We start from the raw sequence: 18,763 nt of genomic DNA, 5'->3' as shown, positions 1-18,763 counted from the left end.
AATGGGGCTAGGATTTCATCTCAAGTACAGCACCACTAATCAATTAAATGCAGAAGTGCAAGAATCACTCAGTGCCACCCAACTGAATTAAAGAGAGACCTAGAGGTAGGCCAATAGGCAGTGCTGCAGGCCAGTTATGGGGGTGCATTGGCAAAGAGAATGTGAAGAAATGTGACTGACTAACCAACGGTATGAGCCCTATTTTTATACAGCTAAATCTTGAAGTCCTTATTCAGACAAAATTCCCATTGAGCCACAAAGAGTTTTGTTTGGATAAGGACTGATAGGTAAAAACTGAGTAATTTAACCCATGCAATAAGTACTGAGATACTCTACAGTAACAGAATATTTCCTTTTCTTTCCCATTTCTAACCAAAAGTCTATTTCTGTTCTCTGAAATACTTCCTAAGTTTAGTTCATTTGGGGGCAGGAACGGTCTTCTTCTGTGTTTGTACAGCACCTAGCACAGTGGGGGCAGGGTCCACAACTGGGTTCCTTGGTGCAACACCAATACAAGTAATAATAAATAATAATTGTGTACAATTTTCAGAAAACCCAATAATGTTTCAAGGACAAAATAAATCACTTTCATGCTGACTGGTATAGATGTAAGAAAAATACATGGTATGTGTAAGATACATGCTTGCAATAGGTCAGATTCTGCATGATGAGTGGAATTTTGTTTTAGAAGAATTCAGGTGCAATGAAATGTCCAAAATCCTGGTCTATAAGGCCTGAATATGTCAATGGGACTACTTGCCTTCTTGAATCCAGGTCTAAAAGAATAACTGTTGTACAGCATTAAATCCACATCTTTCTGCTAATGACCATATTACAGCCCTCCACCACGCTCAGTATATATTATGTATATAATTGGTAAGGGGATTGCAGATGAAAGGTGTTATATAAATGTAAAAATAATATTACTCTTTCTAATTGGGACATATTGAATTAGGATGACTGCTATATAGGAGGATGCCCTGGAGACTGATTTAGCCTAATGATAATGAAGAACAACTGCTGCTTAATCAGAACAGTATTAGCATATTCTGCATAATAGGTATGCACCTGCAAAAACCTGGTCTGAAGCCTGGCTATACATTTGAGTCTAGCTACTTTATGTACATGGTATATTAAACATTAAGGCTGAGGTTTACAAAGCTGCCTTTGGGGACTTAGATGCACAACTCCCATTAAAAATAATGGGAATTAAGTGTCTAAATCCACTAGGAGGATTTGAAAATCTCAGCCTAAAGGCTTTTTTATGGTCATTAACCCAATATTAAGCAAATTAGAAAAAGCTATAAACAATCTTTAAACACAGGGCTCCCAGACTGCTTGTATCATGAACATGGATAGTTTTTAAGCAAGATGGAACCATTAGAATTAGGCTCAGTAGCATCAGTGATAATTAAATACTCTGGATGGGATTTTCAAAAGCACGTAAGTGTTTTAGGAACACAAGTGCCTGCAACTTTCAATTGAAAGTATGCTCCTACCTCACTTAAGTACTTTGAAAATGCTACCATCTATTTTCAAATACTGTACAATTAAAATTTCTTCCTGTTAAGGAGGGCTTCTCTGAAGATGCAAACTTTCAGGTTGCTGGGGCTAAACAAAAAGGGAGCAATAGTCCTCTCTCACTATCAAGGGCTGATATAAAATGAGTGAATTTACAGTCCTTGTATCATATGCACACTGAAATAGCTAGACATAAAAGATGGAGATAAAGAAAAGGTGGTGGTCTTGTCTATTAATTTTATACCCTTTTGGTTATTGTCTTTGACCCCAAATTATTATTAAAACATTGACATATTTCAAAATGTCATATCTGATGAGATTTTGCTGAGGAAAAACCCCATTGGAGTTTCAAGGAAAATCTGAATCAGCTTAAAGCTGACATCAACCTCACAGTGAGAAGCCTAACTTAATGCTGGCGAAGGTATCACAGCAAGTCAAACCACAGAAACACTATGAAGTACTGCTGCTAGTGAATTCAAAGGAAGTCAGACTCGCTCATTTCTGTTGGCCAAACCCACAAATTCCAGTTGCCTAACTCCCCTAATGGATTCCATACTAATGGGACATGGGGACCTTTCTTTTCAGACTCAGTCACTTACTTTTGCATCTTCAGGATACCCATTAGACATTTCCACAATCCTGAGTGTTGTGTCCACCCTCACCTTCGCCCTTGTCACAAACTGGATAACCGATGAACTGTCCTGAGAATTAAAAACAGAAGTAGTTAAACAACCTTTTTCAATTTAATAACATTATATTCTATTCTTATGCTCCAGGGCAGCTAGATTGGCAATTGAGTGCTACACTGATTAATATTGCTTGAAATCACAGGCACCTTGAGCTGGGGACATGGATGGACAAAGTACAGTGCATTATCTCAGACTGAAATTAAACCCATCCCACAAAACTTTGGACTTTTCTTTTTTTAATTTGGATTAGGGCTGTTTTTAAGGCTACCCCAACCTCACAACAGAAAGACACAGCACATTGCCAATCAACATAGACAAGCTAAATCTTAACCACAATGGTTCCCAAGTAGTTAGAAACAGATATTTGGAAGCTGGGATAGACTTATATATGGTATATGATAAAACTGTTTAATTATTTAAAATAATTCCAGACACAGCACACTGCATAAAGCTTAAGTATTTGATTTATATTTCCATTAGTAACAGTGACTTTGCCTTGTATTTTATACAGAACATTTAAACACAAATTTTCCAACCAGCTGCCTTTTTAAACACATTGTTTACTCTTATACAGTAGATGTTTATGTAAGGTTGCTTTTGATTTAGGACTAGATTGCGGCATTACCGTGTTCTGAGGATAATGCACAGCCATCTTGCCCACGTGGAAAACTGAGGGGCATCAGGCACCCACCGCCAATATAGGCACCCTCTCTGCTGGGGGGTGAGGAAACCACTGCTCCACCTAAACCCCGCCCCCTTTCTGGCAAGTTGATCCCAAGGGGAAGCACTTAGGATGTAGCCTCTGCCCTCCTCCCAAGCATCAGGGCTGTCCAAGTGTGAAGGGCTACTCTTAACTCCCTCCCTTCTCAGTTTGCATCCACATAAGGTAAGGGAAAAATCTGGCCCTTAGTGAATAAATAGAGTGGTGTATTCTCATAATTACAGCTCAAATGAGTTTAATGAACTCTTTACCACACTAGCATCAACACTGCAAGAATAAACTGGTGGTTGGGGGCATGAGTATCCATTTAAATGCAAAGTTCACTATTCTATGTGGGTGACACCATGACAGATATGACAATTTCCTGCACTTTCTTCGGCAATTTTTCTTGAATTAATGTGTATGTGTTATTGTCGGATTGTATGTAACTACTCTAACAGATTATACTGAACAACAGACCAGTCAAGAATAAATTTTTGGGACAAACAAATTTAAAACGGGTTTCCTAGAAAATAGCGGGGAGGAGGGCAATGAAAATTACCCAGCTCCAGACCTATCCTTTAGAAACTAGGCTTTAAGGAGAAACCAGTTGTCTGACTGATTACCTGTTCATGGTCTCTGCAAAAGCACAGACCCAAACTAGATAAAACAGTTACTCACAGATTCATCGGTGTGCTTGTTCTCAGCCATAGCTATTATGAACTTGTGATCACAGGGAAAAAACCTTCAGTGGGTCTGAAGGACTGGTCACCTGGCAGCCTTTGTTGGGGTGATCTTAGGTAAGCTTATTAGTATGCATGTAGATTTTTTTATTGTTTTTAATATTTTTTCTCTGTAATGTTTTTACCTTAAGAATAAATGTGCTTAGCTGTGTGGTAACTTAACTGTGGCAATCAGGCTCTCTATAGCCTCTAAAGAAGAAAGGCAAAGCAGCCTGCTGAGACAGTCTGCATTCTGGGGGAATTCACAGTACAGGCAGGGAACTATCCAGAATGGGGAAAAAAAACCCTATCAGAAGGGAGACCCATGTCTCCATTCAAGAGAGGTGACAGCTGGGGAGTTGGATGTCTGAGAATGGGTGCACTTGGGGATTAGAGGAGGAAATACAAGTGCAGTTGCCCTGAACTGTGACAGATACGTGTGCAGAGGATCTGGACCGGACATCCCGTGGGCCTGGTGCAGACCTTCTGAACAGAGCTGAATTTGACAGTGTACACAAATGCATGTTTAGTGTACTCAGTTACCTGCTTGCACATGTGGGTGTATTGTATGTGAGCACAACTTAAACATTTGGCTCCATCTATGTGCTCTTTCTTCAAACATGGACAAGCAGCAGCATGCAAGGTGATTTCAGCTGGAAAGACCATGAAGACATCAACTGGTGTCTACCTAATCTTTAGGAAAAGACCTCTCCATTTTTGTTTTTAATCTAATAGCTGTCACCAACAGATTTATCTAACAGATTTATTTTATTATCCTCCTACTCTGATTATCTTACAATACATGATCTGACAAACCTTGCTGTACCTAAATTGTAAGCTAAAAGAATATCCAAAAAAAAAAGCTCATCTACAAAATAAGTGGAAACGCAGTAAATCTTCTTAAAGTTTACAAATCCTGTTATTTAATTCATTGACACAACAGAACATTGCTTAGCCTGCTATCATGTTTCTCACCATGAATGTCATGTTTATTCTTATCTTGAGCCTTCTTATGATGGTTAGGATGTTTTCTCTTTGTATAACAAATATTTGAAGTAACAGATTAAAAAAAATTATCAGGCTTCTACCCTTGTATCTCAATTACAAACAGATAACGATAAATACACGGATCACAGTTTATGCACACTTACTCTGCTCATTATCTGAATGTTTTAAAAACCTCATAACTTTTAACACTGCACATATGGCTGTTTTTGTTTGATTTTATTTCTAAATGTATTAATTTCTAAATGTAATTATTTCTTTTTCTTTTTTTAATGTACTTCAGAAAAGCCAGCAAAATCTAGGATTACACCTCCAGATCTACTGTTCACAAAGCTTAAAGTCTTACTTTATAATTGTTTATAACACACAGGTGATTTGATTTAAGGTCAGATCCTGCAATATGATGAGCACTTCCCATGAAGGGGTGAGCATCCTCAGCTCCCATTGAATTTAGAGAGAGTTGAGGCCTCAGAGCACCCTCCAGGATTGACATCTTTCAGTTACCTTCTTCTGGAACTTTCCAGCCACTGCCATTGCAGCTGAACTTTTACATAAAGTAATGTGTTTCCAAGTGTGCCAGAGTTCCCAAAATAAGTTAATTTCTAAATATCAGCATTTTGGCAATAATAATTGACAATTTACAGTGATCCAGATTAAAAAAAAATATATAAAGGCCTTAAATAAGAGTTTCCAGGAACTATCCATGAATCCTGCGCATTCCCCCTTGACTCCACCTGCGCATATGCACACACATACACAGACCCCATTCTTCTGAAATGAGGGAAAGAGCTTTTTCAAGTATAAAAACTTCTCCACTGTCATTTGAATCCCAGCTCAGACTAAAAGGCTTCTCATATGCTTCTCTATGAAATTCTTATTCATTCACAGTACAGGATGACGTGTCCAGTAAAGCCATCTTATAGTGAGATATACAGCAATTAGAGTGGTTGAAAAGTGCCAGCTGTTTTTCATAGGATATTTAGAAAAAAAACGACTTTTTTCTAAAATTCTTGCCATTTTTATTTATTTTTTCAATGAAAAACCAAAACCTGAAACAATTTAAGTTTTCAAAACTCACTTCAGTAAATAATTGTGGGCTTCAGTAAAAAGTATTGGTTTTTGAAAAACCAAAAACTGAACATTTTTACCAAAATCTGAAATTTTTAAACACAAATAATGTTCAATTTATGGTTTCAACAAAAACAATTAGAAAATTTTGACCACAATGAAAATTTCAAATGGAAATTTTTATTGATAAACTTAAAACTTTTCAGTGAAAAAATTTAAACTAGTTGTACTAGACATAGATGGAGGCAATATTCAATGCTTCATGTATTCATGTATTTCAAAATATACGTATATTTAAATTAGATTTAGCATATGAGCTAGAAAGAGGCAGAAGCACTTACCTTCTTTAATATCTCTGTATTAAGCAGCATGTAAACATCTATATTGCGGGATTCTGCTTTTGCTAGTGAGCTTAAGTTACAGCGTACAATTAAGCAGGATCTGCCTGGTCTTTCACAGTCCTAAGGGAAATAAATAAAAGGCTGTAAGATGTATTAGGAAGGGAGGAAATCATTCATTTTAAAACTAACTAGCAATACTAAACATTCCTACTGATTGAATGAAAACAGTCATTTGATGAATCAATAAAACTGATTGTATACGTCCCTTATACAAAACAGTGTCTGTTTTCAGAATCTGCAGAATCATAATCATTCCAGAACTTCATAAAAACGTGTCACAGGAAATTCATCCCTGAACTGAGGTCAGTGCACTTAAGCTGAAATTGAACACAGAATATGCATTGTACTGGGCCTCTCTACACAGGGATAAATTTCAGCCATGGCAAGTAAACCCTGCTATCTATTACTCCTGGTCAGAATACCTCCACTGAGATAAAAGGATTAGAGAAAAATGTATTGCAGAAAAACATTTTCAACAAGAATCTATGTATTTCTATTGTATATACATTACATTGCTCCAAGTCTAGCTGCAAATACGCTTTGAAGTTCTACACTTAGCACTGATGCAAAGTGCAAAGAAAACAATGGAAAGACTCCCAATGACATCAACGGGCTTTGCATCAGCTCATTAGCTGGTTACGTTGATTTTATATAATTTTTCACCCACTGCATTTCTTCGAACTGTATCAGTATTTTTTCTTTTAGTATCAGGAGATATTATGCAACTTTTAATACTTGTGTTATTTTTTATTATCTGTACTTTGGTAGAATCAAAGCTTTCAGTGAGGGAGTGAGATTTCTGAGGACTACCGCAACACAAATAAAATATAATTCTTATTTTAGATTACATGAAAGTTACTCTGAAAAGAAAAAATTAGTTGACTTCTTCACATTCGTCTTAAAACACATTTATAATATGTGACCCTTTTAAATTTCATTTCTTACCAGTACTTTTCTGCCAGTCTTGGTAAAAAAAGCAAAGATCGTATGAAAAATATTGTCATTTTCTTGAGGGATGACACATGGGTTAGGGTTTTTCTGAAAAGAGCAGTTTCCTTTCTCCTGAGCAACCTGAAAGTGCAATGAAGATCATCAAGACATGTGAAGAGTCAATTTACAGCACTTACAACATTGCGTAATATGTGTCTGTGAATCTTAGAACACTTCAAGAACCAACTTGCACAGGGTTCACTGTTCTATAGCAGCAATTCCTATCAGGCCTGACAAACTCACCACACCTAACACACCACTTTCAGGGTTCTTATCCATAAATAGTGTCTTGTACAGTATCAAATGAAAGCCAGTGATCCCATCCTGCTTGTTCTATCTCCGCTTTTTAAATTTCACACAGATAAAACATAGTGTGCACTTGGGAAAATCTGCCAGAGGAGAAGTAATCAAAAAGAGAAAAAGGAAAGATCTGGCATGATTGGGGCTTGATTGTGCCCAGAGATAACAGGGGTACGAAGTACACATTCATTTATATCTTATAAAGTATGATCAAGTGTTTGCACATACAAGTCACATACCAATGTAACTTGACATGGTTTGATATCCAAAGCAACATAAAAGTCCAATCCTTCCTTCTCTAAAATATCAGGAAAAGTGGGTGTCTACTTTAAACCCAGAAATTGCTATACTGGAACAGGCCAATGGATCCTCTCATTTGAAAGCCTGTATCAGACAGAGGCCAATACTAGATGCTTCATAATAAGGTGTAAAATCACCATCCTTTTCCTAATTGTGCGATACATTTGTCTGGCATACTTTGCGAGCACTGGAGTGCACAGCAATTGCCATGTAGTCAATCATATTCATTCTTTAGCGTGTGTTACTTGCAGCTGGGAGGGGGTGTGGCAGTGCAGGCTGAGTAGCATGTTTTTGAGAACTGGTTTATCACGAGGTTGTGCACAGCCACAGAACCAGTAGCAAAAACCTGCCAACAAGTACCTTATACTAAGCTACTCCAAATGGTTTCTTCCAGTGATTGCTCTGTCCTGATTGCAGTTTGGCACGAGTCCTGCAAACCACTCTATGCCCTCATACAATGCCATACAACACAGGGGAGCTTCTCCCTCTGTTCCCTAACTCCCGCTTCCCCCCATCCTCCCTAAAGGGTCTGGAGGACCACTGTAAATCATAATGACCTTCAATACATTTGGGTGGCAGTGCTGAGAAAGGCAAGCACTGTAACTTATAGGTAGGGCCCTACCAAATTCACAGCCCATTTTGGTCAATTTCACAGTCACAGGATTTTAAAAATTGTAAATTTCATGATTTCAGCCATTTAAATCTTAAATGTCATGGTGTTGTAATTGTAGGGGTCCTGACCCAAAGAGGAATTGTGGAGGGGTCACAAGGTTATTGGGGGGGAGGGGGTTGCGGTACTGCTAGCCTTACTTCTGCACTGCTGCTGGTGGTGACTCTGCCTTCAGAGCTGGGCAGCTGGAAAGCTGTGGCTGCTGGCCAGGAGCCCAGCTCTGAAGGTAGAGCCACTGTCAGCAGTAGCGCAGAAGTAAGGATGGCACGGTATGGTATTGCCACCCTTACTTCTACGCTGCTGCGTGCAAAGATGGGCCCTCAGTCAGCAGCTGCCACTCTCTGGACACCCAGCTCTGAAGGCAGCAGCGCAGAAATAAGGGTGGCATGATATGGTATTGCCACCTTTACTTTTGTGCTGCTGTTGGTGGGGCGCTGCCTTCAGAGCTGGGTGCCTGGCAAATTGCCACCACTCTCCGGATGCCCAGCTCTGAATGCAGCACAGAAGTATGGGTGGCAATACCATGAGCCCCCCTAAAATAACTTTGCGACCCCCCTGCAACTTCCTTTTGGGCCAGGGCCCCCAATTTGAGAAACGCTGGTCTCCCCCATTAAATCTATATAGTATAGGGTAAAAGCACATAAAAGACTAGATTTCATGCGGAGGGAGTGGGGGGGAGAGACCAGATTTCATGGTCCATGATGCAGTTTTTATGGCCGTGAATTTGGTAGGGCCCTACTTATAGGATATGTATTGATGTTTTTCATAGTTTCCATGAGCCAGAGTCTGCAGTACTTGTTGGGAAGGGGAGGTATGAAGAGGCTGGACATTGGGGACCAATTTTATAAAGTGAACTAATGGGTTTATCATCTTTCTTCTGTTTCTCTCTAGAATACAGGGACTGTTTTGTAATGAGAAAGGGGCTGCAGGGAACAGGTAACTGCTGGTTGAGTCCAAGAACAGTCAAGCGATACCCTGGCTGCTCTCCTGACTGCCAGAGCCTTGCCACATTCAAAATCATTATTAAGGCCCCTGTGCCAAAAAACACATCTAAAATTTGTATCTGCACAGACCTTACGTGCACTTTGGACAAGTTTAATTTTCAACTCAAAGATCTTTGAAAAATAGGCATCATTCTGAAGACAGAGAAAAAGCACAAGCTGACATATCCCATGCACACTATCAAAGGGCTCTTTGAACATTTTATTCTAAGTGAATTATTATAATCATAAATTCATAGAATGGTCTTATTTCTACAGAGACAAGTTGTTCTTGACTACAAAACAATCCTGGCCATTTCAAATTCCTTCATGGCTAGACACGGTTTCTTGCCCAGGGTTTCTTACCCTACAAGGTGAATTGCATGGCATAACACCGTGTTCCTGTAAAATTTTCTACAAGATGAAAATTTTAAAGGGATAGTGATGCATGTTCTCTCTATTTTTTATTTCAGCAGCTATATGTGATAGTCTACAGTGACAAACAAATGGAAGAATTATGAAACCTTCAATTTAGAACTGCACACATTCCTGCTACCCAGCAGTATTAGGTGCGGTTGGAAAAAAAAATTGTCTTTTTTTTTTTTTTTTGTGAAATGGAAATTTTCACAAAATTTCCAGCTCTGGGTTTTCAGTTTTAAACTGAATTTTTTTGTGGGGGGAGGGGTGTTGTTTTTCTAATTAAAACCTGAAAAAAAATGAAGAAAATTTTCAACAGCTAAAACTTATTTGCATCAAAAAATTTTAAGGGAAAAAGAAATGATTGTCCAACCAGCTCTACTTAGCTGATTTACCACAATGGACATTTCTTTCAAAATGAAACAGACACCAAGAACAAAGCAACATTTTCTCCAACAAGATCCAAAATCTTTGAGGTTTATTGCTGGACTATTCTGACAGAAGAGTGATACCTAACCATTAGAAAAACATTTTCCTGAACTGCAAACTTGAACCATGACTAATGCAATGTGTCTTTTATTCTTTCCCAATTTTATTTGCAAATGGACTTTTAAGTTTACTCAGCTATAAGGTGAAGGGTGAATGCACCAGAGTGATGAAAACTATTACAAATTTTGTTCATCTCTCACTGGCATTCTTCAATGCGCATGCATGCCTCTCCAAGATTTTCAAGAGTGAGTAGTGCGCAACTTAATACACATTAGCAAGGCCTGATTTTCAAAGAGTGGGCACTCAACACTTTCTGAAAATCATCCCCTCTAAAGGATCTCAGCTTCTCAACTTGGGCACCCACAAACGGAAACGTCCAAAATCACTAGGGGGTATGTGTGTATACATTGCGGGAGGGATAGCTCAGTGGTTTGAGCATTGGCCTGCTGAACCCAGGGTTGTGAGTTCAGTCCTTGAGGGGGACACTTAGGGATCTGGGGCAAAATCAGTACTTGGTCCTGCTAGTGAAGGCAGGGGGCTGGACTTGATGACCTTCCAATTCTATGAGATAGGTATATTTCCACATATTTATTTTTTGTACATATATTACTATATACATGGACATACTCATATATATGAATATGTATACAGGTGTGAACATGACAAGAACTCTATCAGACTTTAAATAGTGCCAAGCATTATTCTGGTCATCGATTGGAGCCTCAAGACACTGCCACAATAGTTCTATTACTACTAATAATGAATAAGCAGCTAGAAAAGCCAACCGTCCCTTATTCCAGCACTTCCATTTATAAATGGCATACACTGAATGACAAGTCAGTCTCTAGCTTTGTAAATTTATTAGAACCGGTTGCTCCATTAAAGAGCCCATAGACATGTTTGATAGACAACATTTAAATGACAGCTTATTCGGTGGGTATTTCTGCCAGCATTTTGTTGTCAGCACAAACCACAAAGCTCCTCAGAGACAGGATGTAACCACGGAAGAAAAAATTTGGATTACTTCATTCTTCAAGAATGCTGTATTTGCAACAGAAGAAGAAATTCCCATAGGATTTCTTTAATAGTCTTTGCATACTTGAACAGTCTCATGGAGCAGGGGGCAAAGGCATAAAGTAGCAATGTATGTTAGTCATATCAAATTGCACCATCCTTAACAAAAATAAAGTCACTTATGGGGTCAAACAGTTCTGGATGCAACCGCTCAGATACACTGCATATACACAACATATGCTTCAAAAATATGTAGGATATTTAATACCATTGTGTGGAACTGGTGCACTGATTTAATTTCTTAAATGGGGCTCATCCTTTCCAAGTTTTCCACACATGTTGGGGATTATGAAAGCGCTTGGAATGGTAGAAGATGGTACCAGTGAAATGTGAATGTTATTCCCCATCTAGCAAAGCAAGAATGGGTAACAGAGACAACGAAATTAGAGTTTGAACTGCTACTGCAGTCCAGACATTTTAAATAAGTAGCACCTATATCAGTGGGTCTCAAACTTTTTCACTGGCGATCCCTTTCACATCACAAGCCTCTGAGTGCGACCCTACCTATAAATTAAAAACACTTTTCTATATATTTAACACCATTATAAATGCTGGAGGTAAGCGGAGTTTGGGGTGGAGGTTGACAGCTCGCGACCCCCCACATAATGACCTCATGACCGCCTGAGGGGTCCTGACCCCCAGTTTGAGAACTCCTGTCCTATATGAAGAAAGCCGGTTTCTAATCTGGGTCTAACCCAGGGTTTGCTTAGGAGAAGTAAAATATGTGGCACCTCATCAGGCACCTCCCACCTCAGAGTACCCAAAACATCCACCTCTGCCTATCTGTGACTCCTCCCCCACCACCCAGATGCAGTAATTCTTCCCCTCACCTGTTGTTGGCCTTGCCTAGATAAGGATTTTAAGGTGTGATGTTAGCATGTGTTAGCTAACATGTGCTAACTGACAATTTAAAAGTCCAGGCTGCACTGACTTTAACGCATGCTAAACTGGTCATTTTAAAGCTCGTATCCCTTCTAGACTTTAAGTTGGACAGTTTAGCATGCTTTAAAAGCCGTATGAGGTTTCACATGTTATCAAGGCCACCTTGCATGGGCTGGCACACTAGGAGGTGGAGGTGATGTGCAACTTTCCAAGGAGGGAGCTGGGGAGATCAATTAGGGACCATAGGTAGGGAAGCAGGAATGATGCATGGGGGCTCAAGTGTATGCATATGGGAAAAGGCCCATGGGGGAATGTGACAGAGGAAGAAGGCTGCCACCATTTCCAACCCAACATAAGTCTGATCTTAGAAATAAGCAGCTCAGTACTAATACCACGCTTAGTGCACACATGTTACAAACGAAACCTGGCAAGCAAATACAGATCTCCAGCCCATTTTTTTATCCTGGGAACAGCCTCCAGTCCCTGTAAAGAAATTCATCATTATATCAAACCTAAGGGGTAAAGCAAAAATCCCAGGTCCCTTCCAGAAGTCTGATTCCCCTCTGACTTACACTGATGTCAAACAGAAGCAGCTTCATTGCGCTCAGGGTACGTCTATACTTACCTGCTGGTTCGGCGGCAAGCAATCGATCTTCTGGGATCGATTTATCGCATCTTGTCTAGACGTGATAAATCGATCCCGGAAGTGCTCGCCGTTGACGCCAGTAATCCTGCTCCGTGAGAGGAGTAGGTGGAGTCGACGGGGGAGCCTGCCTGCCGCGTGTGGACCCGCGGTAAGTACCTTTAAGTTCGAACTACGATACTTCGACTTCAGCTACATTATTCACGTAGCTGAAGTTGCGTATCTTAGTTCGAACTGGGGGCTTAGTGTGGACCAGCCCTCAAAGATAAAAAGGAGAATCGGGCCTTGAATGTCTATGATGGAACCAAATCCACATTTGAGTGATTGTGGGGGAATATGGTTCAGCAAGTTCAGGGAAACATCAAGAGTCATAACATTTTCTGAATGACAAATTATAAAGGTTTGGAAAACACACTTGTGGTCTGAACATAGGTCAGTTGTTTCACAAAATTGTTAATACTGTTCATCCCTAAAATGGATGCTTTCCTCATAAGTCCCAGGGTATCCTGGCTCCAGTGACTATGGCCAAACCTTCCCTCTTGAAATTGCTGCCAGATAGCTTCTATGTATCTTTATTTTTTACCATTTTAAGTTACTTTATGTATGCGTGCATAACAAATGGTTGAAGTCTGCAAATTAAATAAGAAATAACAGATCCCCTTTCATTTGTCTGAAATGTAAAGCAGAATTTGTATATGTTAGTATCGGGGAAAATTGTTTCATGGAAGTGACCCAACTCATTCATAATTGGTGTTAATTTTATATAGACAAACTGATATGAGTACTTAATTGAAAAAGGCATACATGTTCAGATCTAAAGAGTATAAAAAAATTCCAGACCAGGTCAGGCTATATATAGTAGAAAAATAAGCTATGTAAGCATGTTATCTTAGCACTTGTACTTGCCAAAAATGTTTAATATTCATAGATAATGAAATATGTTTGAATCAGAAGAGTCTGTTGATTCTGGCAATAAATTAAGAACCTCTGAAACAACAGAAAAGGATAAAAAAATTAACCCTGGAAGAATTCAACCAACACAATAACAGCGATGTTGCTAAAGACAAAGAGGTAATCTAAGAACTCAAACATTGTCCTTAAATAGTGATTAAAAGTTGCAAAGTTAAATTACTATATGGAGATTCTACAGAACACACAATGTATTCTGACAGTAAAATTCTATTGTAGGTTTGTGTACTACTTATTCAGCTACTAGTTAAAGGGCCAAATCTACAGATGGCATAAACTGGCACTGAATTCAATGGAGTTATGCTGATCTACATCAGCTGGCTCAAACTGCAAGCAAATAAACCTTTCTGACCACCAGTCAGAGGGATGAATCCTTAAGCCTCATCCATTCCAACACACATCGCCAAAAGTAATGTGGCCCAATCCTCAGCTTAAGTCAATGGAGCTTCATCAAATTATATTATCTGGCCATTATTTTTATGGTCTAACTATTGAAGTGTGTATTACAGGTTATAAGATTTGAAATAAGAGCCAATGTAGTCTATTATTACAGTCCACTGATATACCTTGCCCCTTCTCCCCGACCCCACACAATGAAATGTTCCTGCAGTTTTAGTCACTTTACTGGTTAATAACTGGCTAAACAAATGGATACTGGCAATCAACCTCCTTTAACCATACCACAATCACCCTTCCTTTTGGGGTAAATCCACCCATCTTCTGTTCTAGGGTTCCAGGAAGTGGGAAGAGGAAGAAAGACTGACAGAGGATCCTGTTCATCCTCTGTAAACGTTAGAACTAGATCTGAGCAAAACTTTTCAGGCCATGGGTGGGTGGGTGGGTGTCCCCATCCCCCAATGACTATTAAAGTATTTTATGCAAAGCAGAACAGCTTCAACAGGAAAGACTGAGACCCAATGTGGGAGACCCAGGTTCAAATCCCTTCCCCACATTAGGCAGAGGGAGAACTGAACCCACATCTCTCACATCCCAGGGGAGTGCCCTAACCAATGCGCTACTACTAGAAGGTGGGCATCACCACCTGCTCCTCAAGATGTTTTGTGAATACAACCCTTCATTTCCTCTTATGTCAACAAGTGTCCTGACACTAAATGGGTTGATGAACAAAATGTTTCGTTTGACCCAAAAGTGAAGTTCTGTTGACATTTTTGGTTCATTGAAATTTTTCAGAGGTATCAGAGGTTCAAGCTGAACCTACTTTTTCTTCCCTGAACTGACAGCAAACCTAAAAACCAGTCATTTGCCCAGCCCTAATTAGAACAGACGCAGCTGGTAGTGCGTAAAATGTGCTAAGAGGTGGGCCTTGCTATCACATTGGTCTTGTGGGTTAAGAAGCAAGTCCAGCCATCCCCAGCTAACTAATGGGCATGTTACTGTCAAGCAGCAAGTGCTTGCTTGGGACACGTTCGCTCCTGCTCAGAGAGGCAATTAAGTGCACACCTGGACTTCTGTTCCCTCAACCCACTTTGAGGAATCCTGTAGCAGCTGAGGCACTGGGCAGCTTTTCTGCTGCCTCTCACTGCTCTGGCCAGGGCAGGATTTGGCCCTGACATTTGCTTGCAAATACTAAGCAGCCACCCACAGAAGTATTTAATCCAAGAACTGGCGCCACATGTCTAGTTGAGTAAGAATAGCAAAAATATTCAGATTTAAAGTTCGTGACTCTCACAAGAGAAAGGTTCCCTACTGAGACAGAGGGCACCGTTACATAAACAGAGAGAAGAAACAGCAAGCATTAGTCTGATTTATTTTTAATGCCCACATGAAGTTTAGGCCTGCAACTGAGCAATGCCATACATGGCAACCAAAAGGACAGTTTACACCTAACATTCACATGCTGTATATATACACACGAGTCTTTAGCCGCTGAAATCCAGGAGGAAAGCACTGACATTTACGTTCTTCCTTCCTCTTATGTACTGTAAGAAGCCCAATCACAATATCATGTTGAACAAAGTTTAAGGTATATTTCTTTTAGCGAGCTTCTTCTAGAACCTGCAAGCTAGGAGCTGACCCTTCTTTGATATCCTCCCCTTCATCCCAGCTCCTACCCAACTCGAATCAATCCCTTTCCTAGATGACATAAAAGCCCATGGTGTTTTTTAAACCTGCTGTGTTAATGTTATTACTTGGATGGTGATCAGCAAAAGGCTCTGAAAATAAAGCAGAAAATTTGGTTTCCTTATGGTGTCTGAAAAGGTCACTTCTAGGGCATATTCAGAACTCTCAATCTGCCAGGGTTTAGAGCACCTCACAATGTTTCCAAGCACCACCGGGCAACTTTTAGCAATGCTGTGAAAGGAGAGATCAATATCTGATAAACTGGAGAAACTTTGCAAGAACCAAGAGAGTCTCTATTGTATAGCTTTCCTGATTTCAGAGCAGCTGAACCAAATGTTGCTGAGTTATATTTAAACAGGTGTTTGGTTTTCCCTGAAAGACCTAGAAAACTACCAATAGCATTTTCATGCAACAAAGAGATGAGACAGGCCTCCATAGTAAGGACTCTATTTAGGCTACAGGACAGAGGGTGAGACCCTGTAGTTCTCCCCTGGCTCTCTAGCTTTCGGACAAATGGCATAGTCTATGGTGCCTACTATCACCATACAGAGTTTCTTTATGTCCTGGCTTGGACTCAGTATTCATGGAATTAATAACTCACTACGCTATCTTTCTGCCTAGATTAAACAAAAAACTGATCCTTCTTAACCTGCAATGTTTTTAAATTCTTATTTCTTGCTGTCAGAAAGAGAGAGAGAACCCCCTAAAACTTCTACCTTATACGTCAGGATTGTTCAACACTACCTGATAATGGTTTCATTTTATGGACTCAGGAATATTCTCACAAGGTTGGATTTCAACAGTTAGGACAGCCATCTAACATGACCCTCTTGTTCCTATTCAGGCATAGGCCTTTAACCCTATCCAGCCAAACAAGGAGGAACTTTATTTATACAATCACAATCATCTTATGATCCACTTCCCTACTTTTAGTTGCAGAACGTACATCCGTCCCAAATCTCGTCAAACTAGATGCTACTATAGCAAATTATTTACAAACAAAAGGCTGACTCATAAATCAAAACTTACAGGAAACTTTTATGTTAAAATAATTAATCATTCATTTCAAGTTTTCTTCCCTACTATTTTTGGCATGTTAAAGCTCCACCAATGGGAGAATGGGGAAAAGGATATTATTCTCACACTCCCTGAAACAAACAAAAAATGCTGACTCTGTCCTCCTGTGATTCAGGAGTTCTTCAGGGGTGAATTCCCTGGCCAGGAAGCTTACAAAAAGTCTATTGTATGTTCTTCACCAGACCTCAATAAAACTCCTGATTGCCATGATATATTCACAGCCTTCTGTTTCCTTCATGCATCCGAGAAAGGCTGGTGCATAGATCTATCTTAATTGATAAGACTTCTTGCTTCCTTCTGAGTGAAATCTAAATCCACACATAGGAAGAAGCAAATCAGCTCCCTTTACCAAGGCTCTGGGATTCCATATATTTCTATAGCCATGAAGGTGCCGTTCTCTCCAGAGAGAAAACGGCCACAGTGTAACTGACCCAAGGTGTTAATCCGAATACCAAACTACCTCAATATCTTCAGGTCATGAGTAAAGTCTGTTGAAAAAATTGTAGTGATTGACAAATGTCACTTCTTTTTCTGTCTATAAACTGACCAATAGCAGTTTGAAGGTTTGTTGTGAATATTCAATACTCACAATTTGAACTTTGGTGATGTGTTTTGATTGAATACATAGGTCCCGTTCCTTGCTTGGATAAGCATGACTCACAGTAATCAGTCTTTTTGGTGTAAGTACTTTATAAATTCAAAATGTATTTTCCACTCAAAAATTCTTTAGCCAATATTCACTTAAAATGTGCTGCCTCCACGAATATTCTGTCAGCACTCTCATTCACTAGAGTGTTTGGACAAAATGAACAACAAGAGTAGAAAATGCATTCAAAGGGATTTCATTTAAAAATTAAAACTAATAGTCATGGAGAACTTTTTAAAGCAAACATCCATCTCCGCTCTCTAATGAAAGCACTACCGAGCACTGTATGCAAGAGTTGTTTTCTGCATCAGTACATGCAAATCTGACCAACATTGTATGGTGGTAAACAACTATTCAGATTCTCCCAGTAAACCAAAATGTCAAGAAATATTTCTGGACAAATGCACCATGAAACCAGCAATAGTTCTACCTGAGTTAAATCAATATTTTCATCCTATGAACAGACTATCTAAACTCCCTCATAGATTTCCACCACGATTTCAACAACCACCACCCAGCCATCAAATTCTCTGTACAACTCTCCCACACCAGCATCAACTTCCTAGACACCACAATCAGCTTTACAATGGAACCTTACAGACAACTATCTGCAAGAAACCCATGAATCACCACATCTACCTTCACAGATCCAGTAATCACCTCAAACACTCCAAGAAATCTGTTATCTACATCCAGGCACTCAGATATCACAGAAGATGCTCCAAGGCAAAAGTTCAGAATACACATTTTAGCACACTTAAAACTGCCTTCACCAAACAAGGGCACTCCACCAGAGAAGTAGATCTCATCAGGGAATGGGCCACCCAAATACCCTGAGAGAACCTGCTTCAATACTGACACATGCGTCTGCACCTCATGCTGATGGTAGGAACACACTCCTAGGAGATCTTTGAGAGTTACCTTTGGGATCCTCCTCCCTAGCACATAAGGGCCTGTCTTGTGGGATGACTATAAAAACAGCATACACTCACAGAACCCCTCCTGGCCAGTCTAGAACAGGCTATACAGGGCAGGCATGCTATACTCCTCCACTAGATTAAAGGGTACCGAGGCAAAGGGAGATTCAAAAGATGATGTGGGGTGGCTCCAGAAAGGAAAAGATTTCCAACTGCCTTCT

General features: G+C 39.7%; 1 protein-coding gene across 1 annotated transcript in view; it reads right to left on the bottom strand.

Annotated features, from left to right (window-relative positions):
- The window catches only part of ITGA9 (integrin subunit alpha 9), a 305,446-nt gene that overhangs the window by 32,537 nt on the left and 254,146 nt on the right, over positions 1-18,763 (bottom strand). Inside the window, exons 23-25 of the mRNA XM_034759490.1 lie at positions 7,052-7,177; positions 6,047-6,166; positions 2,121-2,222 (exon numbers count right to left, since the gene is read on the bottom strand). Of these exons, the coding sequence (XP_034615381.1) occupies positions 2,121-2,222; positions 6,047-6,166; positions 7,052-7,177 (348 nt within the window). The remainder of the gene's footprint in view (positions 1-2,120; positions 2,223-6,046; positions 6,167-7,051; positions 7,178-18,763) is intronic.

Source organism: Trachemys scripta, chromosome 2 (genome assembly GCF_013100865.1).
Source record: "Trachemys scripta elegans isolate TJP31775 chromosome 2, CAS_Tse_1.0, whole genome shotgun sequence".
In the NCBI taxonomy this organism is placed as follows: Eukaryota; Metazoa; Chordata; order Testudines; family Emydidae; genus Trachemys; species Trachemys scripta.
This window is presented reverse-complemented; position numbering and strand designations above follow the sequence as displayed.